Source organism: Opisthocomus hoazin, chromosome 5, assembly GCF_030867145.1.
Source record: "Opisthocomus hoazin isolate bOpiHoa1 chromosome 5, bOpiHoa1.hap1, whole genome shotgun sequence".
NCBI classification, from domain to species: Eukaryota; Metazoa; Chordata; class Aves; order Opisthocomiformes; family Opisthocomidae; genus Opisthocomus; species Opisthocomus hoazin.
The window spans coordinates 50,702,513-50,730,486 of record NC_134418.1 but is presented as its reverse complement, the minus strand read 5'-3'; the positions used below and the strand labels follow the sequence as shown (position 1 = coordinate 50,730,486).

General features: G+C 44.4%; 1 protein-coding gene across 1 annotated transcript; it reads left to right on the top strand.

The window, feature by feature from the left end:
• On the top strand, positions 1–27,867 carry ABCG2 (ATP binding cassette subfamily G member 2 (JR blood group)). Its single transcript, XM_075422208.1, has 16 exons — positions 1–82; positions 5,267–5,479; positions 7,377–7,436; positions 8,235–8,349; positions 9,491–9,643; positions 10,059–10,216; positions 17,337–17,488; positions 17,945–18,049; positions 19,564–19,811; positions 22,320–22,402; positions 23,319–23,408; positions 24,038–24,162; positions 25,287–25,441; positions 26,365–26,454; positions 27,143–27,240; positions 27,717–27,867. The coding sequence occupies exons 2-16, from the start codon at positions 5,274–5,276 to the stop codon at positions 27,865–27,867; spliced, it is 1,989 nt and encodes a 662-aa protein (XP_075278323.1). The 5' UTR covers positions 1–82; positions 5,267–5,273.
• Positions 27,868–27,974: the final 107 nt, after the last annotated feature.

Here is a 27,974-nt window from a genome sequence, read left to right as displayed (position 1 = left end):
CACGCTCTTCTCTTCGTTGGCTCCTGCTGCCCTTCCGCCACCTCCTTGGCAGCCCCGCAGCGCTGACCCGGACCTGCCACTGGTGAGTGAGTCGGCAGCAGCAGTTCAGCCCGTTTACTGAGATAGATATAATTCGGTGTAGTGGGTTGCTTCCTCGTTCACGAGTTGCTCACTCTGCCATCGCTAAGGAACTAGATTTAGCAGCTCTTTTCCTCCAACAGCCTAGGAAATCACAGCAAAACCCTTGCGTACCTTTTTCCCAGCTTTTCAAGGGATTTTATTGAGAAATTTGGCATGAAATTCATGAAAATGTGTTTTATAATGGGGGCTGAAAGCTTCAAGGCTTAAAGTAAAACCAATGAAAAGGTGAAAAGTTAGAATATTTTGCAGGAACTACCATACTCAGAGTTTGCCCATCCATGTCAGTGCACTGCAGATAACATGCGTGCAAATGCCTGCACATGCAGACCGCTGTTCACTCAGTCCCCAAGTACAACACAGGGCTCTTTTCACAGAACGTAGGTTACAAATCCCTAGTAAATCAGCTGGCAATTAACTTACAGATTGCCTGAATCACATTACCCTTGTTTACTCAAATGGTTTTAATTTCCTATGCATCTTCCTGAGAAAGAGGACTGTATGGTACCGGGCTGGCAGTACTAGGCTGTATGGCCCTTTTTGCACACCCACATCCATTCTCTGGCCAGTCTACACCCCTGCAAATGCATGCAGCTGAAGAGGAGAAAAAAGGTATACTTACAACTTCTGTGAATTTACATGTATCCGAAGTCTAAAATGCACATTTTTAGTACATACTGTACTGTTTTAGCTTGCAGGTTGCAAGGCTAAACTTTGTACTCATTAAAAATAAGAGAAATAATATCTCACTTAATTGTGGTCTCTCTGGCAGGTTCAAGTCTAAAGAAAAAATAAAAAAGGCTATTTTTTAAAGGCTTTGAGCCAGCTTCCTTTAGAAAACTCTGCTGAAAGCTGCTTGTGTCTCTAAAACTCTTCCTCCTTCAGTAATTTCAAAGCTTATTCTCTATAAAGATAAAATACATTGAATAACTGCCTGGATTTTAAAAAATTGACTAAAATGCATTTCTGAATTTTGCCATTCAAAATTTTACTATGAGCCGTAGTACTGTTTTTTCTATTGGAACTGAAAATCCGTCCAGTGCTAAAAGCTTTGTAGGAAGACTGGCAGGAATGGAATATTACTTAGCTTTTTATATAGACAGTCTGTCTTAACGCATACAAATAGGTTTGCTGAAATAGTTTGAAACACCCCGGGTATGGTATTGCTGTGGTTCCTTTTGTTGTTGTTTGATGTTTTTGTTTAGTACCCTTGTCTATGTGGAGAAAATGAGACTTAGCACTTTACAAGTCTCAGAAGAATATACAGGAAAGTGACTGTACTGAGAGTTTCATTTTCTGTGCATCAAAACAGAGGGAAAAAGATTTCATGATAGTTTTTTAAAAAGTAGTTTCATTCTGCCATTAATAAAAGGTTAAACATCAAGAACCAGTACTTTGCCTCCTGACAAAATTTTCTGAGACTCAGTATCTCTGAAGAAAAGGTTTTTCTAGTAGGCTTGAACTGAATTTGATGCAGAAATCAGTGGCAATAAAAATATTTTAGAAAGATTCAGGAAACAAATGACATTTTTAAAATTCCCAAAGAGTTCATAGTTTTTATACTTAGCTGATGCAAAAATAATGTATTATACCCAGAGCTGATATGATGAGGATATGAAACACTTTATCATATTAACAAATATTTCTGAATACAGCAGGCAGTACATATTGTCATTGAATCTCCTGCTCATTTCTGATCTAAAGTAGACATTTGTAAGCCATTGGCAATGAATTCTAGGAAACTTCATTTGAAGAACTTTAGTTTGCACAGAAATTGATTTGATTAACATCTGCAATCGTTGTTTCTTTGTCCTGCGTGTACTCTGACTAAAAATGTTTCATGGCTGTATGTCGCATTAAATACACTAAATAGTTTTTTAAACAAGGCCTAAAGAAATATTTTTAAAAAATCCATTCCTAAGGAGCAATTTCAAACTGCTGACAATTACATTAGCTGTAAAGGATCATCTCCCTGTAATCATATGGTGAAGCTTATTGCTAGATCAGAAATGGAAATGTTGGTTTGTAAAATACCAAACTGTTTATCTCACTATCAGCACTTACCCCACAGTGAAAAAAAGATTTCCAAAAAAAGAAAAGCAAATCAAAAGCCTGTCTCTAGCACTCAGGCGTTCTTTCCGCTGTTAGCACTTCATCTTCTCTCAGCACACTATTAGGCGAGATCCAGATGGCCACTCTTGGTGGTTTACACAAGTCACCCAGGAAAAGTCTCAGCTGCCCCGATCTCATGTTGATGACAGTTCCGCTTGGAGGGAGAAGCTGGCTGATGGGACTTCCCAAAGCCCCTTCCCACCAGCATGTCCAGAGCTCTGTCATTTTGTCATCCCAAGAAACTGTTGTGAGGGAGTCCTTGCAACGGTTATGCTCCTTTGCGAAGAGACGGCTAATACAGATTTCATAGAGCATCTGACAAATAACCATTCAAGTTTTAAGCGAAGTAATATTCTGCAATTTCTTTCTGCAATAAATTCTAGTACCTCTGAAAGTATAAAATGCTACTTTCGGTATTAACCTAACATGTAAAATAATAGATTTTTTCACTTTGATAACTGCCATATGCCCACAAATACACCTTTCCCTGAATGGGCAGCTGTGAGGAGGAACAGCACACAGACAAATCCGAGTCTTCCACCTACAGCATCCCACCCTGTCACTGCAACGAGCACAAGCGCACTGCAGCCATGAAGGGCCGTGCCGATTTACACCAGATGTCCAGCTAGACCTGAATCTAGCCTCTACTCATAGCTGCCAGTAATCAATGCCTTTACAAGGGACAGTATCAAAGAATACTATTTTTCTCTGGCAGATTTGGGCAATCAGTGGACTCAGGGCTTCCTGAACTGGAGGTTTCCTGCCGACAGCTGTATTAAATAGCCATTGAGGGACTGTCTGCAGTGGATATGCCTAATCCTTCTTGTAGCTGATTTATTTATCTAGCTTCTGCAATGTTCTTTGCAAATATGTGTACAATGTAACCATAATTCAATTTGTAAAGTACATTTAATTTCAACGTACAGTCTGGTCTTAAGAACGACTCTGTGAAAGTAGTGTGAACCTGTATTTATGAAAATAGTTTCTGATCCTGTGCTTATTGTCTGCCAGTCAAGTTCAGTCTGAATCAGCTTCATTCCTAAATGAAAAGTTTTTCTAAAGACCATATATTATATATACTCTCATATAATCTCACGCATTATATAAATAGTCTTCTAAAATTAGTTGCCCTCCTGCAGGTAGATAAGTCTTCTCCAGCACGAGTGTAGGCAGTTTATCAATAAGAGGCCTCCAGACTTTAAATATTACATTTAATTGATGTTCAACTTACTCAAAAACCATTTTAGCTTAAATTAAAGCCCGTCCCATGATAGTTGTATTTGGAACACAGTTTATTTTCATCATAGGAAAACTGGGCCAAGATTACTGATGACTAAAATATTAAGCCCTTACACTTTTGCCAGCACAGAAGAATGCAATTTTGTCAGAGGAGGCAACCTTGGGCTAGGTTTGGGATAGCATCATTGGGAGACAGATGAACTAGCCTTTACGTGCAGGTAGGCTTCCAGCAATTTCACTGTGCCGATAGTCACAAAGGAGAGTTCAGCTGTCTGTCACACAACCTTATCAAACCAATGAGATAAGGGCTTGGTTTTATGTGACCGTATCACTGCGTTCGTTAGATTAAACGGCTTCTTTTGCGAGGCTCATTTTATCAGCTGCTCTCAAATGCACTCAGGGTGTCTGAAATGGTCTCATAATTTACATTCTTCCTTGCTGCAAGCAGTATAACTGTGCAACTGACCATCGCAGACCTCCTAGTTGCTCATCTCCCCTCTCGGTTCCCATGAACTACTGCATTACTAACATTTTCCCTAGTGACAATTAAAGCAATCAAATTCCAGTGAGTCAGAACGGTGTATAAAGAGAGGCCAGATCCTCCCTCCCACCTAAATGACTCTGTGTCACTTAGGAAGCATAAAGGGGACAAAAGTCTGCATGCACAAGGGACAGGTGGGCACGACTCCACAGTGCAGGTAGATGGCTCACAGGCAGGAGCCTGGCTGACAAAGGGAGGTGAGACAATTTTAATTATTCCACAACTACCTTCTAGGTTCTACATGGAAAGCAAATCCAAGGAAGATAATTACTTGGCAGCAGTGTCAGTTTCCATGTTCCTACACCCTTGGCAAAATTATTTTGATTAAAAAAATAACCCAACAATTTTTAGATTTTATTACCATTGCGCAGGAGTGCTAGAAGTAGGAGGAGTGAAGCCTGACAGAGTAGATGGGCAGAAGCCTAGGTCCTTTTGGACCTCAACAATTTTGAGCTAATCTTCTTGTGAGTCACCTGTTGTACCTGTGATTTCCAACAAGCATGCAGTTTCTGTACAGACCTCTCTGCCAGGGGCAGCACTCCGGAAAGAGCATAGTGTCACACTCATGCCCGCTGTGAGAAGTGCCTGCTTCCTCGTACCAGGAGAACAGATGCGGTTGGTGCCCATGGCCCCGTGCTAGCGCAGGGGGATTGCTGGGGGGGCTCTGTGAGAAAGCAGCCAGGGTTGCCCCATGCCAGACACAGCTGCCTCCAGCCACTGCCAGTAGACCCGCTGATGGCCAAAGCCAAGTGTGTTAGCTATGCTGGTGGCACCTCTCCGAAAGCCTATTTAAGAAACGATAAAAAACACTGTACAGCAACCATGAGAGAGGAGTGTGAAAAAGTGGGAGAAACAGCCCGGCAGACACCAAGGCCAGGGGAGGAGGTGCTCCAGGCACTGGAGCAGAGATTCACCAGGGAGGGCAGCTGGGTGGGCATCTGGTGGGCAGCCAAGCACAACCTACAACAACAGACCATCAGGGTGGAGGGAGACTCTTCTATCTCCCTAACACCGCATGTGGTGTGAAGCAATATGGCAGATTCAGCTCCCTGTCAGCTCTGTGTCATCTCAAGGTCTGAGCCCACAGGACCCAAACTTCCTATCTGAAAGAAAGAGACACAGATGGACATCTGCAAGGCCCACAGTAGGTCCAGTGCCAAACACGGGACCCAACAGACACATCTTTCCTCTCCATACCTAATCAAATCTTCCCCCTTCGTGTTTTTTCATTTACAGAGCAAAAATGGCAGAAGGCCAGCCGCACCTAAGAATTCAGATGTCAGACTCGAATACAAGTGGCATCCCCAGCAGAAAGCAGTCCTCTCCAAACTTAGCCGGCAGGCGAGCAAGCATACTAACTTTCCACAACATCTGCTACCGTGTGAAGATGAAGAATGGGTTCCTGCGCTGTCAAAAAACAGCCGATAAAGAAGTTTTGAGAGATGTCAAGTAAGTATTTAAACGTCTTTTTAGAGTATGTGTATGTTTTATTTCTGTCCTGACAGTTGAGTCCACTCCTGTCACTGAGCCACTGAGCACAATATACAGAATTTGCTCAAGATTTAGAAAAATTGTATGTATGTGTGGTTGCTTAAAGTTTACTATCATCAACTGTGCTTAAGCTTCCTGCTAGGCCCCAGTGGTCCTCAGCCGTTAGAGCTGAGCCTGTATGACAGAGAGCTGAGGCTGCTGGGCACCGTTCCCCCGGCCTCTGGGAGGGACGGCCTTCCTGGCACTATCAGGACAGGAGCACACAAGACGGCTGTGGTCATTTCACACTGCCTGGCAAGCCTCCCTCTACGCCCTCATGTTTAACTGAGATACCAACAGCTTGTCCTCGATGCTTGCATCTCCTTCCCTAAGGTGGTCTTTGGGAAGGTTAATTTTGGGTGTTTTAACTTAAAATGTTTAAGACAACAATATAAACGAGGGTTAGATTAACTCTGAAGAGATGTAAAGTTCTCTGGTTTTTTGTTCTTTTTTTCAACACTGAGAACTACTGCAGTAAGGGAATCGCGTTGTTATGGCCTTTGTTCAATAATCTATGCATAAAGTTTGCCCATTCACAGTTCAGTAGTTAAACTAAGTGGCAAGTACTCACACAATATGCCATTCCAAGTCACCCATGACTTTCAGCTCCCTAAGTCCAATTTCTATCATAAATATTCACCCTTTTGTGTAGCTCTGTCTGTCCTGCTCTTTGCCCATGTAATTTCCACACCTCCTAAACGTGAGCTCTTAAAATCTTTCCTACTCTCCTCAAGAGCCATACGTTATGGCAACTAAATTGACTGACACTGGTCATTTGCAATAATATGAGCCGAAGGCCGCTCTTGGGGCTTATTGTGAGAGACGAATATTTAACCTACCTTATGATTTTCCCTCTTAGAATATGCAACATCTGCAGTAGTTTTGTTACAAATTGGGGTTTTTTGTTAAAATCACATATAACATAACATATGTATAATATGTTTCTTAATCTGTGGAATCATAAATTTCCACAATAAGAAATTAAAGGAAACAAATACAGATCAGGAAGAACAAAACAAAGCCTCCTAGGCTGCAAGCCATTAGCCCCTTAGAACAGCTGTACTGGGCCAGACCCACAGCCAAGTACTCAGATCGCTGATACCTGGATTGCTGTTAACAACCAGTACCAGAGTGCAGTTCAAGATAAACCTGGTATTATAATATATAGAGAAGAATGTGTATGTGCAGCATGAGTCTTATGTACAGTAAAGCTTGTTGAGCACAGATATTAGGGGCTAGTCAGGAAAAATAGCAGCAACATCTTCACGTGCCCCACCAAAAAGGTTAAAAAAGGCAGCACTATTTCCATATACTGTATCATTTCTTCGGGGTCTTTTTCCCAAATATTTAAAAACATTTTCTGTCTGGCTTTTGATATTCGTGTGGCTTAAAGTCAGATACAGAGAAACTATCAACTGCAGTTTCTGTAAGTACAGAGAAATCTCTAGTATGTTCTATCTGCAGGAACCACTATTCTCTCTGCTAAGAGAATAACACCTTTAGAACTGAATGTGGTTAAAGCACACGTGTGATCCATGGGGGAAAAGCATGCATACAGGTTTTGCTGCATTTTACACAAGTTTCTGTGTTGTCTTCATTATATGAAAATTAGTTCTTCTTGAATTAGGAATAAAAATTAAGGTGGAGTTTGACTGATCATAAATATTTTTTGTGATCAGGCAGCTTCATTAATTCCAAAATTAATGGGTGCAGAAGGTAGTTCTACACATAATTTACATTAGCCTACCAGATGAAACAGTGTGAGAGACAAAAACATTCCACCTATTTTGTAAAACCTATCTGTTTTGTCTTACAGTGGCATCATGAGACCAGGACTGAATGCAATTTTGGGACCCACTGGCAGTGGTAAATCTTCGTAAGTGCCCTCTTTGCCCTACGCAGAAATTACGCCAAGGAGAAAATGACCCTGCACTGTTATGGTTTGGCTGCGGCTGGCAACAAAAGCGCCACGCGGCTGCCCCTCCCCCCACTGGGGTGCGGAGGAGAATGGAAAGAAACAGGCAGAAACTGGTGGGTCGGGATAAGGGCAGTTTAACAGAACAGCAAACAAAGGGAACAGGAACAACAACGATGCAGAAAAGGGGAATACACAGAACAAACCAGCAGAACAGCGCCTGCAGAACAGAGCCGCTCTCTCCTGGACCGCCGCCGCGCGCTCCCGAGTCACGAGTGAGTTCCTGCCGCCCCGCTCCCCCCCCACTGGAACTCAGCCTGGCCAAACCCAGGACATGCACATATTTAGCAGTAATGGACAATACTTTCAGGGAAAGATTTTGTTTTCATTTAGGACTGTGCAAATCTCACTGGTTTCTGAGAAATATCTGAATTCAATAAAGACAGCTTACATGACAAAGATGTAATTCAATTTTAGTCTACACGTTCCTGACACACAACCTTCACATTTCTTTCTAGGTTAAGCTCATATAATTGAACAAATGGACACAAATACACTATGAAATTGCACAGATCTAATTTCCTTAGGAAACCAGGACAAAAGAAACTCAGCCCTTGAAAGCTGTGGGGGGGTTTCTAAATAGCAAGTGTTTAACATGGGATGCTTTTATGTAGCTATTCGTTCCATTAATTGGGTTTGTCGTTCAGAGAGCTTACCTCCTGCACGCTCATCTGATGAAGTAACCAACTTTTCTCCTAGTCTACTTGACATTCTGGCTGCAAGAAAGGATCCCTATGGGCTTTCCGGTGACATTTTGATCAATGGAACTCCTCAGCCTGCCAACTTTAAATGTACATCTGGATACGTAGTACAGGTAAGTAGTTTTTATCATTCTATGGATTTTATTGTCCCAATCTGACAGCAGTTGTATGAAGTTGCTGCAGCATTGCAGGTGCCTTGCCTTGATCCAAGAATCAAGGCTGGTGCCATAGCAACTCCCCATTCAGCCGCCCTCACTGGGAAAGAGACTCTGCTTTGTATTTGAGTCTCTTTCCTTAATGCTCTACAGTCAACAGGAGGAGACGCTGTGGATCCCTCTTTCTTCTCCATTTGGGGGAACAGCTGTAGGCTACCAATATGCATGAAGTATTTTCCAAGTATGATGTTTTCTGGTAACATACAGCTTGTACCTCTGCTTGCCCATGGACAATGTCACTAAGTGCCATTCTGAAAGAACCTTTGTCTTGCCAGGGTGGTCTGAGGAGAAAGACACATGAGGGCCAAAAGAAGGAAAACCACATCTCTCTCTTAATTTCTTCCCCCTTTTTGCTACCTGTACTCAGCAGCATGCTTGCAGTTTATGAAGACCTGAAGAGGTGATCTATGAAAACCCCTTATAAAATTGCAGCCAGCTTGTTACAAAGGTAGTCTCTCAAAACACATCTCTGAACTTCCTACATCTGACAGATTCGTTTTGCAAGAGACAAGCAGCCAGTATCTAAAAAGCCTACCCTCCTTCCTGCTTTGCTGAAACAAGCTCAGAAAACCTTCACTCTATCCCACCTTCACCTCTTTCTTCTCCCTGCTCTTACCTGTGGTGGGCTGAGGCTGCATTAACAAATGCACAGTGATAGTGACCTGAGCAGTAGCAGCTCCTCAGGTCCCTTTAGCCCTTCAGTATCTTTCTCAACGCCTCCAAAACACTGAATAAGGTAAGAATGCATGAGGAACAGTTTTGAATGTGTTGCTATTTATGCATTTTGATATCATGCATGATGGAAGATGTTCCTATATTGCGTTGCTTTATGAATAAAGGCAAATATAATCACATGCATGAAATCAACTCTGCTATGACACAGGCATTGAAGATGCACCTTACTGCATGTTCTGGCAGTTGCTACTGTCCCTCTGCATGCAAAGACAACATAAAACACAGGTAGATGCAGTTCTCAGAGGAAAAAATAGAAATTGCTAAGTGACCAACAAGTATCTACTTTTGTTTTTTTTTAATGAAGGATGATGTGGTAGTAGGAACCCTGACTGTAAGAGAAAATTTGACATTCTCAGCAGCACTCCGTTTGCCAAAGTCAGTGAAGGAACAGGAAAAAAATGAACTAGTGAATCAGATCATGAAGGAACTGGGTTTGAGCAAAGTGGCAGATTCCAAGGTAAGGCATGTAAATATGGACCTTAAATCATGAACAAATATGAAGTGATTTATTTAATCAACCAAATGACTCAGCATGGCAGATATAAAAAAAAGTAAAATTAAGCACACTATTTCAGTAATACAATAACTAATAACATTTCTGTATGGCGGTCTGTACAGACTCTGTGCTGATACTGCCACATGCTGTCACATTGTGGGGAAGAGGAAGGGGAAAGGTTGTCTGGGGTTGGAGAAAAAGAGAACACCTCAAGTAATACTAACATTAAGAAACAGCGTATGTGTGAGGTACCAGTACCTGAGAGTAGGGTCAAAATTTCTTACAGCTCTTCCCAAATGCTGCCATGTTGGTAGAATGCTGTTCAATCAAGCACTTCTGTCAGGCCAAATGAGACAAGTTTCTTGTTTTGTGGCAGGTTGGCACCCCGTTCACTCGCGGGGTGTCTGGAGGAGAGCGGAAAAGGACCAGTATTGGGATGGAGATCATCATGGATCCTGCCATCTTGTTTTTGGATGAGCCAACTACAGGGCTTGATGCCAGCACTGCCAATGCCGTCCTACTGCTACTGAAAAGGTGATGGCCTCGTGTCCTGGGTTTGGCCAGGACAGGGTTAATTTTCACTGGACTCCAGGAAGGGGCACAGCCGGGGGATGGGGGCTGACCCCACCTGGCCAAACAGAGCCGGGTATTCCATACCATGTGCCTTCACGCTGGGTTCCGGGTGGGGGGGGAGCTGGGGGGCGGGAACTCTCTCGCGGCTCGGGAGGGCTCAGCGGCGGTTCAGTCCGGTCCGGTCTGAGAGAGCGGGTCTGTTCTGCGGGCTCTGTTCTGCAGTTTGTTCTGTGTATTCCCCTTATCTGCATCGTTGTTGTTCCTGTTCCCTTTGTTTGCTGCTCTGTTAAACTGCCCTTATCCCGACCCACCAGTTTCTGCCTGTTTCTTTCCATTCTCCTCCGCACCCCGGCGGGGGGATGGGCGGCCGCGTGGCTCTTTTCTTGCCGGCTGCAACCGAAACCAAAACATTAATTGGCGCCCAACGTGGGGCGGGAATAACAGCAGGCCTGAGCAGCGAGTGTTAAAACAGCTTTCTTACATTTTGTTAAATTTTATTGTACGCATTTTTATGTGTTAAGTAGTCGCTGGTAAAAAAATGTTTCTGACTTTGATCAAGTGGCTCTGCTATGTAAATCCGTACTTGCACTATGTTTTCATTGCCATGCTGTTCATCATGGCTGGGAAAAGGACCAGGATGATGATTTTGCTGTACTGTACGGTATCGACTTATGACATGATAACATCACTATGCATGAAATCAGGCTTGTATTTGCATGCGGCACTGCAGTCATTTCCATACCTCGGATCCTATGTCTTGGAATTTGTTAATAATCAAACCCAGCCTGTGGGGAAAACTGGAGGGGATACCTTCCCCCACTGTTTCACTCCCCCTCTCTCCTTCAGGCAGTTCCTAACTGCTTTTGAGAATTTCGAGTACCCGTGGGATGCTCAGGCCAGCACTCTCCTTTTGTTCTGCCTCCTGAATGGGTTGCAGGTTTTGTTTAGGGTTAAACAAGTAGTTAAGAACGTCATGCAGAGACCTGCCCAGGGGCTGGATAGCTGTGAGTGACTGGGTGTGTGGGACAGCATGGGCAAGTACCTAGGGCAGTGGGCACCTCCGGTATTTTTGAAACTCACCCCTGAGCAAGTACAGAATCTGGACAAACTAGTAAAATATCTGCAAAAAGTGTGCTGCCACCCTGGGAACTCCAGAGAGACACAAATCACCGCAACGTGCTGGGGTCTGGCCCACGCCTACCGAGCTGCCTTGTTCAACACTGTTCAGAGCCCTAAAGGGGAAGGGGAGGGAAGCGAATCTGCAGGCACTGCGGCTGGCTCTGCCCCCCCAGCCGGCCCTGCAGCCCCTCCAGCCCAGCAGGCAGTCACAGCCCCTCCGACCAGCACCACGGCTGCTGCAGCCACTGGCGTTGTCCCGGCTCCCCCGGCAGCCACGGGAGCGGCTCCAGCCCCAGCTCCAGCTGCAGGCATCGCGGCTGAGCCCAATGACCAACCTGTGCCAGTAGCAGTCGCCCCCGTAAAACTAAAGAAAGACGCAAAGAGAGCAGATCGCTCCGGGAGGGATGACGATGAGCCAGGGTCATCGCGGGAGATAGAGACAGAGATCATCACCCAGTCCCTGTCCCTGGGCGAGCTGCGGGACATGCGGAAAGATTTCAGCTGCCACCCAGGTGAGCACATTGCCACCTGGCTGCTGCGGTGCTGGGATAACGGGGCCAGCAGCTTGGAATTAGAGGGCAAGGAAGCCAAGTAGCTGGGATCCCTGGCCAGGGATGGGGACATTGACAAGGCCATTGGGAAAAAGGAACAAGTCCTCAGCCTCTGCAGGAGACTTCTCTCAGGTGTGAGGGAGAGGTACCCCTTCAGTGACTATTTTGTATGTTATCCTGGCAAGTGGACCAATATGGAGAGGGGTATTCAGTACTAGAGGGAATTAGCTATGCGGGAGCTGGTTTACTATGTCACAGATGATGAGCAGGTACCCACAGACCCAGATGAAGTCCAGTGCACAGCATCTATGTGGAGGAAGTTTGTGTGGAGCGCACCATCCTCATATGCCACCTCACTGGCAGTTGTAAACTGGAAAGGTAAGGAGGCAGCAACAGTGGATGAGGTGGCTGTGAGACTCCAGCAATGTGAAGAAAGTCTCTCTTCCTCGTTTCGGCCGTGGAGAAATTGTCGCAGAAGGTCGAACGACTCGAAGAGAGCATGTCCTACTCCCCACCTGTACGGGCCAGTCTCTCAGCTATTAGGGGCAAGCGTTTCTCTGCTCAGGAGAGAGAATACAGAGGCTACACACCACGGGCCACCCTGTGGTTTTACCTGCATGACCACGGAGAGGACATGAGGAAGTGGGATGGAAAACCCACCTCAAGTCTAGAGGCACGAGTGTGTGAGTTGCAAGGTAAAACAATCACCAAAGGGGATTCTGTTAGGAAAAATGCCGCTCCAGTTTCCAGCAGCCAGCTTTCCAGACCAGGTAGACAGTTTGATCTTGATTCCGATCCTCTGGAGGGGACCTCCAAGGCATTCTTACAGCAGGTGAGCAGCAATTTCTCTGACCAGGATTAGAAGGGCCCTGCCTCCAGCCAGGTGGAGGCAAGGGACAACCGTGTTTATTGGATGGTGTGGATTCGGTGGCCTGGCACGTCAGATCCACAAGAGTATAAAGCTCTAGTGGACACTGGTGCACAGTGTACTTTAATGCCATCAGATTTCAAAGGGTCAGAGTCCATTTGTATTTCGGGAGTGACAGGGGGGTCCCAAAAGCTGAGTGTATTGGAGGCTGAAGTGAGCCCCACTGGGCAGGAGTGGCAGAAGCACCCCATTGTAACTGGCCCCGAGGCTCCGTGCATCCTTGGGATAGACTATCTTAGGAGAGGGTATTTCAAGGACCCAAAGGGGTATCGGTGGGCTTTAGGCATAGCTACTTTGGAGACGGAAGAAATTTGTCCATCTGTCCATTTTGCCTGGTCTCTCAGAGGATCCTTCCGTTGTGGGGTTGCTGAGGGTTGAAGAACAACCGGTGCCAATCGCGACCACAACGGTGCACCGGCGACAATATCGTACCAACCGAGACTCCCTTCTCCCCATTCATCAGCTGATCCGCCAGCTGGAGAGTCAAGAAGTGATCAGCAAAACTCGCTCACGCTTTAATAGTCCCATATGGCCAGTGAGAAAATCTACTGGAGAGTGGAGAATGACAATAGACTACCGTGGCCTGAATGAAGTCACACCACCGCTGAGTGCTGCCGTGCCAGACATGCTAGAACTTCAATATCTGCTGGAGTCAAAGGCAGCCAAGTGGTACGCTACAATTGACATCGCTAATCCATTCTTCTCCATCCCTTTGGCAGCAGAGTGCAGGCCACAGTTTGCTTTCACCTGGAGGGGCATCCAGTACACCTGGAATCGACTGCCCCAGGGGTGGAAACACAGTCCCACAATCTGCCATGGACTAATCCAGACTGCACTGGAAAAGGGTGATGCTCCAGAACATCTGCAGTACATCAATGACATCATTGTATGGGGTGACACAGCGGAGGAAGTTTTTGAGAAAGGGGAGAAAATAGTTCAGATCCTTCTGAAAGCCGGTTTCGCCATTAAGCGAAGTAAAGTCAAGGGACCTGCGCAAGAGATCCAGTTTTGGGGAACAAAATGGCAGGATGGGCGCCGTCAAATCCCATTGGATGTCATCAACAAAATAGCAGATATGTCTCCACCAACCAGCAAAAAGGAAGCACAGGCCTTCCTGGGTGTTGTGGGTTTTTGGAGGATGCACATCCCAAATTACAGCCAGATTGTAAGTCCTCTGTACCACGTGACCCGGAAGAAGAATGATTTTGAATGGGGCCCTGAGCAAAGACAGGCATTTGAACAGATTAAACGGGAGATAGTTCATGCCGTAGCTCTTGGTCCAGTCCGGTCAGGGCAAGATGTTAAAAACGTGCTCTACACCGCAGCCGGGGAGAATGGCCCAACCTGGAGTCTCTGGCAGAAAGCACCAGGGCAGACTCGAGGTCGACCCCTGGGGTTCTGGAGCCAGGGATACAAAGGATCCAAGGCCCGCTATACTCCCACTGAAAAAGAGATTCTGGCAGCCTATGAAGGCGTTCGAGCTGCTTCAGAAGTGGTCGGCACTGAAGCACAGCTCCTCCTAGCACCATGATTGCCGGTCCTGGGCTGGATGTTCGAAGAGAGGGTCCCCTCTACACATCATGCCACCAATGCTACGTGGAGTAAGTGGGTCGTGCTGATCACCCAGCGTGCCCGAATGGGAAACCCCAGTTGCCCAGGAATTCTGGAGGTGATCATGGACTGGCCAGAAGGCAAAGATTTTGGAGCATCGCCAGAGGAGGAGGTGACACGTGCTGAAGAGGCCCCACTGTATAACCAGCTGCCAGAAGAGAAGAAACAGTATGCCCTGTTCACGAATGGGTCCTGTCGCATTGTGGGGAAGCAGCGGAGGTGGAAGGCTGCTGTATGGAGCCCTACATGAAAAGTCGCGAAAACTGCCGAGGGAGAAGGTGAGTCAAGCCAGTTTGCAGAGGTGAAAGCCATCCAGCTGGCTTTAGACATTGCCAGTCGAGAGAAGTGGCCAGTGCTCTACCTTTACATCGACTCCTGGATGGTGCCCAGTGCCTTGTGGGGGTGGCTGCAGCAGTGGAAGAAGAACAACTGGCACCACAGAGGGAAACCGATCTGGGCTTCCCTATTGTGGCAAGATATTGCTGCCCGGCTGGAGCAGTTGGTTGTAAAAGTCCGTCACATGGATCCCCACATCCCTAGGAGTCGAGCCACTGAGGAACATCAAAACAACCACCAAGTAGATCAGGCTGCCAAGATTGAAGTGGCTCAGGTGGATCTGGACTGGCAACATAAGGGTGAACTCTTTATAGCTCGGTGGGCCCATGACACCTCGGGCCACCAAGGAAGAGACGCGACAGTCAGATGGGCTCGTGTCCGAGGGGTGGACTTGACCATGGACACCGTCGCACAGGTTATCCATGAATGTGAGACATGCGCTGCAATCAAGCAAGCCAAGCGGGTAAAGCCTCAGTGGTATGGAGGACGATGGCTAAAATATAAATATGGGGTGGCTTGGCAGATTGACTACATCACACTGCCACAAACCCGCCAAGGCAAGCGCTATGTGCTCACAATGGTGGAGGCCACCACCAATCGGGCTGGTCCTGCCCAGTCAAAACCTCAGCACCCCGTAGAAGGGGATAAAGTCCCTGTAGTGCACATGCGGAACATGTTAGGGAAGACGGTTTGGGTTAGTCCTGCCTCAGGCAAAGGCAAGCCCGTCCGCGGGATTGCTTTTGCTCAAGGACCTGGGTGTACCTGGTGGGTAATGCGGAAGGATGGGGAAGTCCGATGTGTAGCTCATGAGAATTTGATTTTGGGTGAGAATAGTCCATAAATAAATTGTATAAGGTTAATTGTTAAATAACCCTGTCACTGTCTGTTATCACTGTTATAATTGTTATGTGTTGTACCAGTAGTATCATAGTAAGAATCGTCCAGATTAAAGAAGGATGGACTTTTTTGATGAAAACCTTGCAGAGCACAGCGATGATGGGACTGGACCTGGTTTTCAAAAACTGGCATCCAGCAACTTCATCGAGATCAACATCTCCTGCAGACTGTGGGCACGGGCCACACCAGATACATCAGCCGTGAGCTCTGGATGCAGCAAGTGACTGCCCATCACCACACATCACCTCTCCTGCCACGGAAGACCATTACGACAGATGGAGCCTCAAGTCCTGGATTAAATGAACTCAACGGACACTTTAGAGTGATGATCCATAGACTAAGGGAATGATATCTGGAGACAGGAGAAGTGGTGGTGATCAACTGGACAATGGGGGACCTGGGCATGATGTAGATGGTATGGAATAAGGGGTGGATAATGTCCTGGGTTTGGCCAGAACAGGGTTAATTTTCACCGGACTCCAGGAAGGGGCACAGCCGGCTGGGCTGACCCAACCCCAACCTGGCCAAACAGAGCCGGGTATTCCATACCCATGCGCCGTCACGTTGGGTTCCGGGGGGCTCGGAGCTGGGGGGCGGGAACTCTCTTGCGGCTCAGGAGGGCACAGCAGCGGTGCGGTCCGCTCCGGTTCGAGAGAGCGGTTCTGTTCTGCGGGCTCTGTTCTGCGGTTTGTTCTGTGTATTCTCCTTATCTGTATCGTTGTTGTTGCTGTTCCCTTTGTTTGCTGCTCTGCTAAACTGCCCTTATCCTGACCCACCACAGTTTCTGCCTGTTTCTTTCCATTCTCCTCCGCACCCCAGTGGGGGGAGGGGTGGCCTCGTGGCGCTTTTCTTGCTGGCTGCAGCCCAAACCAAAACACCTTGGAAACAGCTGCCTGTTTTCAACACGCAGCTCTACTACATTTCAGTTGTATTTGACTTAAATTACAGTTAGAATGAGCAGACAGGGAAATCAGACATGTAATTTTTTACCAGCGAGGCACAGCTGCAAAGGAGGTAGGAAAAATGCTGTCTGAATTCTCTCACTCCAAAGCAGCTGCTCACAGCAGCGCACAAAGTGACTTGAACAAAGCGTGTGCATGCCAGGACTGCAGTTTGTCCGTGATGGCTATCACGGACGGCTTCATTTATTTCCGTGTCTGCCTTGGCCAGAAAAGTGGTAAAAATCCCTGTTGTACAGTCTGGTAAGGAGATCAGTTTTAATATGGACAGTAGTTAGAACACAGCTAGCTGTTTCCCCATCACAAAATCTCAGGCCTATCTTTGGGAAAACAAGCACAACACACTCTCTATTTGCAAATTGTATGTCATTTTGCATTTACTACAAGCAAAGAGGACTCAAGTTCCTCTCTCCAGAGCTTTCTGTTTGTATCAAAGTCTTCACAGGACCTTCCTCTCCAGCAATGTCGTTGTGAATGGGAACTCTCTTTTCTCATACAGACATTACAAATATGACCTAAATATTTTCTTTTTCTTTTTTTTTTCCCTTCCCCCTCCCCTCTCTAGCACACCAAGTTTATCAAACTTAACCAAGACTTAACTGAACTTGCAAATTCTTTTATCTAAATGCTGAATTGACTTGTAAGGCTAACATCTCTCTCATTCTTCACTTCGCATTCAGGATGGCAAAACAAGGAAGAACAATAATCTTCTCCATCCACCAGCCTCGGTACTCCATATTCCGACTGTTTGACAGCCTGACGCTGCTGGCCGCGGGGAGAGTGCTGTACCATGGGCCCGCTCAGCATGCCATCGGGTACTTCCAGTCTGTCGGTGAGCACAACTCACAGCACGGCCAACTGTAGCAATGTCTTCAGTTCGCACAAACTTGAATAAAATGCCAATAGCGCTTGATCAGAATCGGTCATAGTGCATACTAGCAAGCCCGAGATTTTAACAGGCTGTGCCTTTCTCTGGGTATTTCACCTCTTGACCCATTTAGATGATAGGGCTGACCTCTAATCTGCTGCTTCTGGGCGCATCTTAACTAGACGAAGCCCAGGCTAGGGTTGAGAAGGGCACATTGCCAGCTGTCACCTTGCTTTCACTGATAGAGCTGCCTGGCAGCGCTGCTCATCTCTTGGGTAAGCACGGACATTTTGAAGCCTGCAATGCTCGTGGGGCAGGCTGCTCAACAGGCACAATGGCGTGGCTGTGTTCATGACGGCCATGCACAGCCTCTGCCAGTTATACAGTCACTGCTTAGGGCTTGTAATGCTGTCACCACAGGCTATGAGTGTGAGCCATACAACAACCCTGCCGACTTCTTCCTGGACATCATTAATGGAGACTCCACTGCAGTGGCAATGAGCAAGATCGATGAAACCAACACAGGTACGAAACCCAGAGCTGAGTGAAACTATCATGACGTATTTTGCCAGAAGGTGTCCAGCACAACACAGAAAAATCACTTGTAGGTGTCAGACAACCAATAACCGTGTTGTACAAGTGTGCGGTGATTTGTATGCATGACAGTATTACATACTGCTGATCCACATTGCTTCAAAGAAAACCCCACAGTAGCGTTCCTAAATCTTTTTTGTTTATACATGGAAAATAATTAGCACAACCTGAAATAAGTACCAAATTCACTTACAGACCTACTATATAAAACATTCCTGCCTATACAAGTATAGTTTGCCTCTCATAAATAGGTATTTTGTAATTTATCATTGCTATCCATTTCTTCATAAACTGACCTGTATACTTTTGTGTCACACTCAAATTACAAGATGTTAAATGTGAAGGAATATTTTCCTGTGTTGAAGTCATAATGCCTGGGAATACAAGCAACTGTTTTGTTACTGCTTAACACAGAGTAAGAGCTGCTTTCATCTTCGAGGCAAACCAACTGAAGCCCTGCAGAAGCAGAGACGATAAACCAGGACAATTGTTCCAGTTAGGGACATAATGTGATGCAGTTATGACTTGTATATTTTACCTAATGCATTGGTTTATGTGCTACAGAATTACTGTTTTCCTTCCTCTGAGCAGAGTGGGAAAACGGGGTAGAGATAGGGGACCGGTGTTCTCCTGATATTTCCCTGAAGTTGTAGTAAGGCAGAAATTATCCCCAAACTAACAAATCAAATCTCACCTACGTTCTGTAGCATGCTTTTTCATCCTGTCTGTTGCTACTCATTAACAGCACACTCTCTTTTCATATAAATGAAAAAGAAAATGAAATAATGAATATGCTGTGTGCCCAAACACACAGGTTCCCTACATCTTTACCAAAAACCAACCAGCATTTTACAAAAATTCTGACTGTGTTCAGGGTCTGACTAATATTATAGCCGGCAACAAACATTGTACTTCTCATTGGAAAAGCACACACTGGACTATAGTTGAGAAAAAAAGGAGCTCCAGCTGAAATTACTTTATGATAGACTGCAAAATTTGACTGAAGTAGACACATGCAGGATTACCAGGATCTAAAAGTCTGGGAGGTCTAGGATCATCTCATTAGATCTGCAAAACAGACCACTTACAGAAACCAAGGGGGGGGTGGGAGGGGGGGTGGAGATCACTTTTTTATTAAAAGCCACATTGCTGGCAGTTTGAAACTTCATTGGCAGGCAAGAGTTTACCTAGTTAGTCTGCTGTGAACCCACTGCCTGTGGGACAGGTTGAACAAACACAGAGGTTTGGTCTTATTTATACCAATTGTTTTGAATTGCATGCTATGAGACTGAGTGCAATGAATCACTGGAACTAAATGTGCATATTAATACTTCTGGTTCGTTAATAACTCTCCCACCCCAAAAATACCTCTCCTGGCTTGACTCCTAAACAATCTTTCCATCACTTACAGAAACAGTTGTATTTCTTTTTAATCTTTCCAGCAGAGAACACTGAAGAACACACTGAATATGATAAAACCTTGGCTGAGAGGTTAGCAGAAAAATATTCCAACTCTACCTACTACCAAGAAACGAAAGCAGCATTAGACAATATTTCTTTGGGAAACAAAAAGAAAACAAATGCAGTTTTCCGGCAAATCGCATATGCCAATTCCTTCTTCCATCAGCTGAAATGGGTGTCCAAGCGCACATTTAAAAATCTGTTACGAAACCCTCAAGCTTCCGTAGCTCAGGTAACGCTAATTGTATCGATCCTTTTCTGGTCTATGTTAAATTTATTCCAATCTCGTTATTAGACAAGTCATTGGGATGGTTTTGCCTCTTGATATTTTGACGCAGTATATATATATATATTTAAATATATATTTAAATATATATATATATTTGATGCAGTAAGCATCTTAAAGTAAGAATGTTCAAGGTCTGGAAATCAGATTCACTAGAAGGTGTCCTGAATGCTCCCAGATGAGCAGCATGAGGGACTGCTCAGTAATTAATTGTGGACTACTGAAAGACTTTGGGAGGCAAGATCTTTTCCAGCAGGGTATTCTACTGCTCCCGGCCAGGAGCAGGTTACCTGCCAAGTAGTTTCACACATTTGCTCAAGAACATTCTTCAGACTCAATTCTAATTGTCCAGACTTGGCACTGTGGAGTTTGCCCTCAAATCTACTCCCCACCAGGGAAACTTAACAGACTACACCTGCAGACTTAATTAAACTTCAGCACACAATGAAGTGCTGGCAGTTGGCTCCAGCGTAAAAATATTTTCACAGTCTTGTAATGTGTGTGTTGTTTGGTCATTTGCCTGTTCACAATGGCAGTGATGTCTTCTGGAGAAGGTGTAATGAAGACTGCAATAGGGTCTAACACCTGCCATGGAACGTGAGAATGTTCTACATGACTGGCCCTGTTACTGCTGCTTTTTCAGAAGAATCAACACTAAAAGCGTTGATTTCTTCAAAGCTGCACATTGCCTGCAAAAATAAAGAATGCCTGGATGGCCTCTGTAGAACAACTGTTCCTCAGGAATCCCCTAATTCATGAGCCAAACTCTGCAGTCCCAGAACCAGCAAAACTCTGACAGCAATTCTCAGCAACAGTAGAGGACCCAGTAGAAAAATTAGTCCTGAGCCAGGGCTATAAATTATCTTCATTGTGGTTTATACAATGAGTGAACAAACGGCCAGCATGGAGGGGAAACGAGTCCAGAATCCCCGAGGTTAAAAGGCTTTCAGTACGTGTGTGTGTGTGTCTGTATGCTGATACGATGGAGATCCTTAATAATTGCTTTGTAAAAGCTTGACCTCGTGACAAGAATTAGACTCTCAAGGATCTCGTTATACCCCAAGGTTAATGGTCCTGACTTGTTTCTCACAATCTTTTCTATCATCTCCCCACTCTCATTAGGGATGGATTTTACAAGCATTCTTTTAGGGGTACATGGCTCATTAAGCCTTTTTTCATTAATCTGCTCCAAATTGGTCTTGATATGATCCCTGCTTTCCACTGCAGTTGGCTTAGGAGCTGAATTATCCCTGACATTTGCTCCTTTCGGCAGGATCTTAGTGATAGTGTACCAGGGATCAAGTGGTTTATGGTATTACAATTCATGCATTGCTCACGCTTAAAAATGACAGAACTGCCTGATGCCATCAGTTTTGCTGAGCTTTTTGTCATTTGCATTTAGTATTAAAACAGTGTGATGCACACACTTCAGTCTTTTAAATTATATCCTTGAGACAGGTGGTATCTTTGCTATTTAAATTGTGTTACAGTGTGCAAAGATCAGCACACCTATAGCCTGATTGTAGTACCTTGCTAATGTTAAAAACAATCCCATGAATAAGATGTGTGATAGAGCCCGGCAATTACACTGTGGACCATGAAAATAAACTGTAATCCCCAGTCCAGCCATCAGGAAAGACTGCTTTTGGTTATTGATTGCCAATCTCAAAGTAGCATTGAGATGGGTTCACATAAACCCTTGCTCTGCAGAAGTACTGCACTGAAGAGCTGCGATCAGCCCTAGAGCTGAAGTTACCCTGGTCACTGACAACAGAGGCGGAGTCATCAGCTGTCCCAAGGAGGAATAATGGTGGAGAGTATCAGTAGGGAGAGAGGAGCAATGTTGCACTACATCATCAATTAACTTAATCATTATATCCAGGAATGGCTGAAATGGTGGTGGGGGAAAGGAGCTTGGCTAAGGTGCACGTCATGCTGGGGTTCCACTGGAGAAAGGTGTTATGCCGTCTTTCTAACCTGTCCCACTAAGCCCCTGCTATCATCCCCTTCTCATCACTGGTACTGGCACCCTCCCAGCACCCGGGTCACAGATCCAGCCCGGCAGGAGGTCAGGGAAAAGCTGTGATGCTGCTATAGGAATGTGCCTCCTGCCAGTGCCACCACAGACAAGCGAGCAGCAGCTGAAGCTCCTGTACTAACCCTCCTTTCTAGCCATCCCAGTGTCTTGCTGCCTCTGAGGGCAAGCGGCACTGGGGAGCTGCTGTGTCTCACAGGCGCCTCTGGAAGGATGTCGCAGTGCAAGACTCTAAGTGCTGCTCGGCTGCAGGTTGCTAACTGCCCCATCGACTCCCTTCCCTGCTTGGATAGCTTTTCTCCTTTCTGAAAACACTTCTTGCCAATCTACACTCACCTGCTACATATTTCAAAAAAACCTACTGAAGCTTTGAAAAGCAATGAGAATAATACTTCTCTTCTTTTCTTTTCTACATTTAGCTGTGTATTTCAGCTTTCCTGGGACTGGTTGTAGGTGCCATTTTCTTTGGACTTAAAAAGGACTCCACTGGACTGCAGAACAGGTTAGTTAGTTTAGGTAATGGATATAAAAAAATTTGATAAAGCTCCCTCATCATTGCGATAGGATGATGAACAGCCTGGAGGCTGAGAAGGAACCCGCAAGCTCTTTATGAAATATATCTGCCTCTTAAAAGCAAATACTTCCCTTCACATCAGTAGGTAAGGTCAAGTCTATGTTAGGGACTTCGAAGTGGGGATGATGTTCTGCTTCTAGAAAGGTCACTGCAGAAATGAGAGAGGGATGCAGGTCTGCCCTGCCATGCCGTAACCTGAACAAGCAGTCCAGATGAAGTGAGTAACAGTACTTCTGTGCCAGTCAGGTTGCTGAAAACGCTGAACAGCAGACATCATATTAAAATTATACTGGTCTATCTATCGTTTTGACAGCTGTATGTACATGACCTGGCAAATGAGTTTGCAACAACGAAAGCTCTGGGTCCTTAGTCTTCAAGCACTTCACACCATTTACTTAAAAATGGCCCAGTTTTAAATTGGATATGAAAGTGTGAAAGCAAAGCCTTAAATTTTAGTGGAAAAGGTGAAAACAGCTTCTTACACTGCTTATTCACTTCCTCACAGTTTGCATCAGACAAATGTCTCACAGACTGAGAATTTTTGACGTGTCAGGAACTTGCATAAAAAAATTAAAAAAAGGAAAACCAGTTCATTTTCTGTCCTTTGCCTGCATCAGAGAACACACCATCCTTGCATGCGAGTAACAAGTACTGCCTGTACCACATCTACTTCAGGCTCATTACAGACTCAAGCTTGTAGTCAAGTCTTTTCCCGTGGAATTTGGGATGTGAGGTCACATACTGCTGAGCTCCAGGCACTGTGGTTGGATTTACATATGCTGTAGTGGAAACACAACATTTACACCACATTTTTAATAAAAGCTTGCTGGTTTGCTTTTTGTAGAGTGGGTGCAATGTTCTTTCTGATCACCAACCAGTGTTTCAGCAGCGTCTCAGTTATTGAACTCCTTGTTGTGGAAAAAAAGATATTTATGTAAGTAAAACATAAAATTATTATCAGGGACTACTGTTAGAGAGTTTGTTTGTTTGCCTTGCTGTAGCTAATTGTCACTTAAGTAAACCTAATGCAGAGTTTTCAAATTATTTGACTGTTAATGCTCCTTGCAAATGTGCTCTTTTGGCCTGTTAGTGAGTTGTCTGCAAATCCCCAAAACTGTACCTATGATTGCAAATGGCTCAGAGTCTAAAATTATCAACATATGTAGGAAAAAAACCCTGAATACTCAATTTAGGTGTTCATTAATAAGTTTATGACTTGCTATTGGGAACAGTAAATACTATCTACCTGGATTCTTTAAAGCTACGCAGATTACACTTCATAGAAAAGGAAAATTATTTAAGCTTTACCCTCTCTCTCTGTTTTGATGACACAATACATACATTTACTAAAAATTATGTGCACAAGTATGCATTTTCATTTGCATATGAAAATACCACCATTACTATAGTCTGTGTTCTACTGGACATTTACATTACAGGCTAACCACGAAAGAACTCTTTTTTTCCAGTTTGATCTAGAATTCATTTGTCTCCAGATGAAAATAATCTTAGTGCTTTTAGTGATTAAATTTGTAATATTCTGTATATATCTCTGTGTTCCAGACATGAATATATCAGTGGGTACTACAGAACATCTGTATATTTCATCTCAAAGCTAATGGCTGATTTAATACCCATGAGGACTATACCAAGCATCCTCTTCACCTGTATAGTTTACTTCATGTTAGGCAAGTACAGTCTCCTACAGTCCCACTACAACCCTCTCAACAAACCAACAAGGCACTCGCATTTTATATACGTTCATGTATACAGGTATATTTATATAGATAAAGCATTACATCAGCATGGCAGTGGTTACTGAGCTTGCTTTTAGCATACCATGTTGTTTACAGAAAAGACACACATTCAAATATTTAAGCATTCATGTGAGAACCTGTGACATGTCTCATCTCCACTGTCCCTAAAAGGAAGTGTGCCATAACCATTACTGCATAGGTTTGATTTTTTCCTTTTCATTTATGGCCATCTTACCTTACGGTGACTTTTACAAGACACTTTTTCCATTCTTAAAAGGACACCTATCAAAGAAAAAGTTTTGTTTTAAGAACTCAATATTGTGTGAATTAATATCAGCTCATTCTTTTTGGTGAAATGCCTTCCGGTTAGCGAGCAGACTTTGAAAATTGCTGGCACCAACTTTTACAACCCTAGAACACCTTCACATGTCATCCTCAAAACATGTTCCAAGAAGACCATTTTCCTAGGGTAAGGTTTCAGATCACGACATCCTCTTGGGATGTCCCGAAAGCTTGAAAGCGCAAGCAAAATTTAAAAATAATCACAATTCGCTTCATTCTGAGTTTTTTTTCCCTCAGAAATAGGAAACAAGGCCACATCAGCAAGAGGCTCTCAGACTACAAAACTGGGTGGACCTTGCTACCAAATCCATAGCCGCCCAAAGGCCACTAGGTCCATTAGGAGAGCTCTTTGCTGGAAACAAGTGAAATGCTGTACAACTGCTGCTCATGGAAGTGCACTAGAAATTTCTCCTTTGACAGACAACTTGAAGCCACAGTGATGCCTCCACTTTGGACTGTGTGGAGTACAGCACTGTAACTTCTATCCATTCTGCTGTCTCCAGTGTTACTGCAGTTACAGGCATACTGCTTATTCATCCTGTCCTCCACTGACAGGGCATACACATATGGGCTGTCCTCAGTGACATTGCCTATGCTCTCAGACAAAATGTATTCTGTAGGCAGAATACACTACGTAAGTCAGGATAGTGTTCAGGTTATGGTAGAACTCTTGGCAGGATCATACTGAAACCCTTCTTGTTCTGATCTTTAAGGTTTGAAACCAACAGTAGAAGCCTTCTTTACAATGATGTTTACCCTTATGATGGTATCCTACACAGCCACTTCCATGGCTCTAGCCATTTCAGCAGGACAGAGTGTGGTCACTGTAGCAAACCTGTTCGTAACTATCGCATTTGTTTTTATGACTGTGAGTAGCATTATTCAGTTTTCTAGACTGAATCCTGAAATCCTAGAAATGCTGAAATCTAGAAATCCTACCAGCACAGAGTTCAGCTGAATTCTGCAAAAAGACTGGGGGGTCGAGCATGTCGAATATCCTGATTTGTCCAATCTGAATATTCTGAGACTGTGGGGTCGAGCATTATGTTTTGTCCTTTTAACTAACAAGAACCAGGGGGCCGGGAGGCTGGGTGTGAGGGGGAGGGAGAGTGGTTCCTCTGCCCTATTCTCTGTGGCTCTGGCAGCCAGCATAATGTCTGGAAAGCCACAAAGCGGCCTGGAGCTAGATTTCATTCACTTTCCTTCAGCTGTGTCAAAGACAAATTTGGCTGCCTGAGGACATGATAGCCTCCCACTCTCCAAGAGCACTACCACAGTTGCCCTCAGCTGCAGAGCCAACAATTGGGCATGTTAAAACTGGACAACATGCAAACAGCTACAACTAGAAGACAGCCACCATAAACAACGAGGCAGCGCTGAACCAACAGCCAAAACCCGTGTTGCCTTAGACTTGGGGCATACAAGCAAAACTGAGGGCACACCTCCAGTACATCCACACATTCGAGTAACAGCAGACAGTTCATGCGAACCCATCTGGGACCCACAGATGGGAAGCATCCAGGTTTAATGTACAGGTGAAAGCATTCCCTGTTGCTCATTTCGGGAGAAGGTCCACATGAGGTTACGGCCCAAAGCTGGGTAACAGAAATTATTACTTCCCTGTCCCCTGTTCTTCACTGGAAGAGTTTCTTCCTCTAGAAATGCTTTCCCACTTGTTTCTAATCTGAAGAAGCAGAGTCAAAAGCTAGAGAACACATGGTAACTGCATGTAATTTGTAACTTGGCTTTTTGTTGTTGCTGTTGGGGCTTTTTTGTAATCCTTGCCTCTAGATTTTCTCTGGGTTGCTGGTCAATCTCACAAGTGTCTTGCCCTGGCTCGCCTGGCTCAAATACTTTAGCATCCCTCGATACGGACTGACAGTAAGTGCTGTATTTTCCTGTGTACACACTTGGAAAAGATTTGCTAGAAAAGGGTGTCTTTGCTAACGGTAAAGAAAACTCCAAACTTTATGGGCTAATGAGCAAAATGTAAGCTAATTAAATACAGAAACCTCAGAACGTAGTGCAGTGCTGTATATTGAAACAAGAAAGGCTTCTCATCAACCCGCACCCACTGCTGTTTAGAAGAGCTCATTTCTGTAACTTGGAAACACCTCATATGAGAGACACATTACACAACTACATCCACAGCTGGACAAAAACAGTGGCATAAAGAACAATGTTATCCCTAAAAAACAATTACTCTCTTTTCCATCAATCAAACAAAAACTTGTCAAGCTAAAACTTTTCTCCCAATTATTGATCATTTAAGCCAGGCTAATGTTTCTCAGAGAAATTTCAGCTTTAATATGCCCATGCAGAAATGGTCTAGCCTCAGGGAGGTGTTAAAGCCCGGTGACATGTGTGCATTACAGGGTGTGGACTGCATACGTTCCTCTCTTAAAAGAACCATGCTGCTCAGTTAAAAAATGGGGATTTGGCCAATATAATAAATAGTGTTACCATCACGTTTTTAGAATAAATTTGAACTGAATTGTAGTTCATCTTGTTAATATATCAATCCTTTACCTGCTAATTTCTGTTGCCATTGTTTCTCTTATTTTAAAAGGCTTTACAAATCAATGAATTAACTGGCCTGAACTTTTGCAGCAGCAGTGACAACGCAAGTTTGATCAGCAACGATAACTATGGACAGACAAGACAGTCGTAAGTATTTTGATACATTAAAATGAATCCCACCACCAGTAACTTAGAAAGTTACCTTACTGTGAGTCTGTTTGTGAGATACTGATGACCAGCAGAATTTGTAAGTTTTTATATGGATAATGGAGCTTTGACTGGGTTTTTGCATTCTGTCTGCAGAGAACATTCTGCTTATTGTCATATTTAGTATTTATAACACTAGAAATATCTGGTATTATGCTTCTCACTTTTCTTTAAACTGTGTTACTGAAACACATACACACAAACTACAACTATACAGCCTCAAAAAATCCATTTCAGCTTCCTACAGGAAACTGATCGTAGCCACAAAAAAAACAAATTTACAAATAGAAAATAAAATAAAAGAACATATAGCTGGTGTTTGCCTGTCCTACTGTAGACATGAAATCACACCACAACTGCTAGGGATCTTCCTAGATACTGGTGAAGTTTATAAATATGTGTGTATTTATCCATAGGTTGTGTACTGGAGATGAATATCTGAAAAGTCAAGGCATTGATACGAGTAGCTGGGGCCTGTGGCAGAACCACCTGGCTCTCGCCTGCATGACAGTAATATTCCTTACCATTTCATACCTGAAACTGCGCTTCATGAAGAAGTTCTCTTAAAACCAGAATGAAAAATGCAATTCCCACTGTTCAGTAGTTTGATAAGCTGTCTGTGTAACTGACTTCATTCTTTCTTAAGAGACCTTCCTTGGCACTTTTGTTTATGA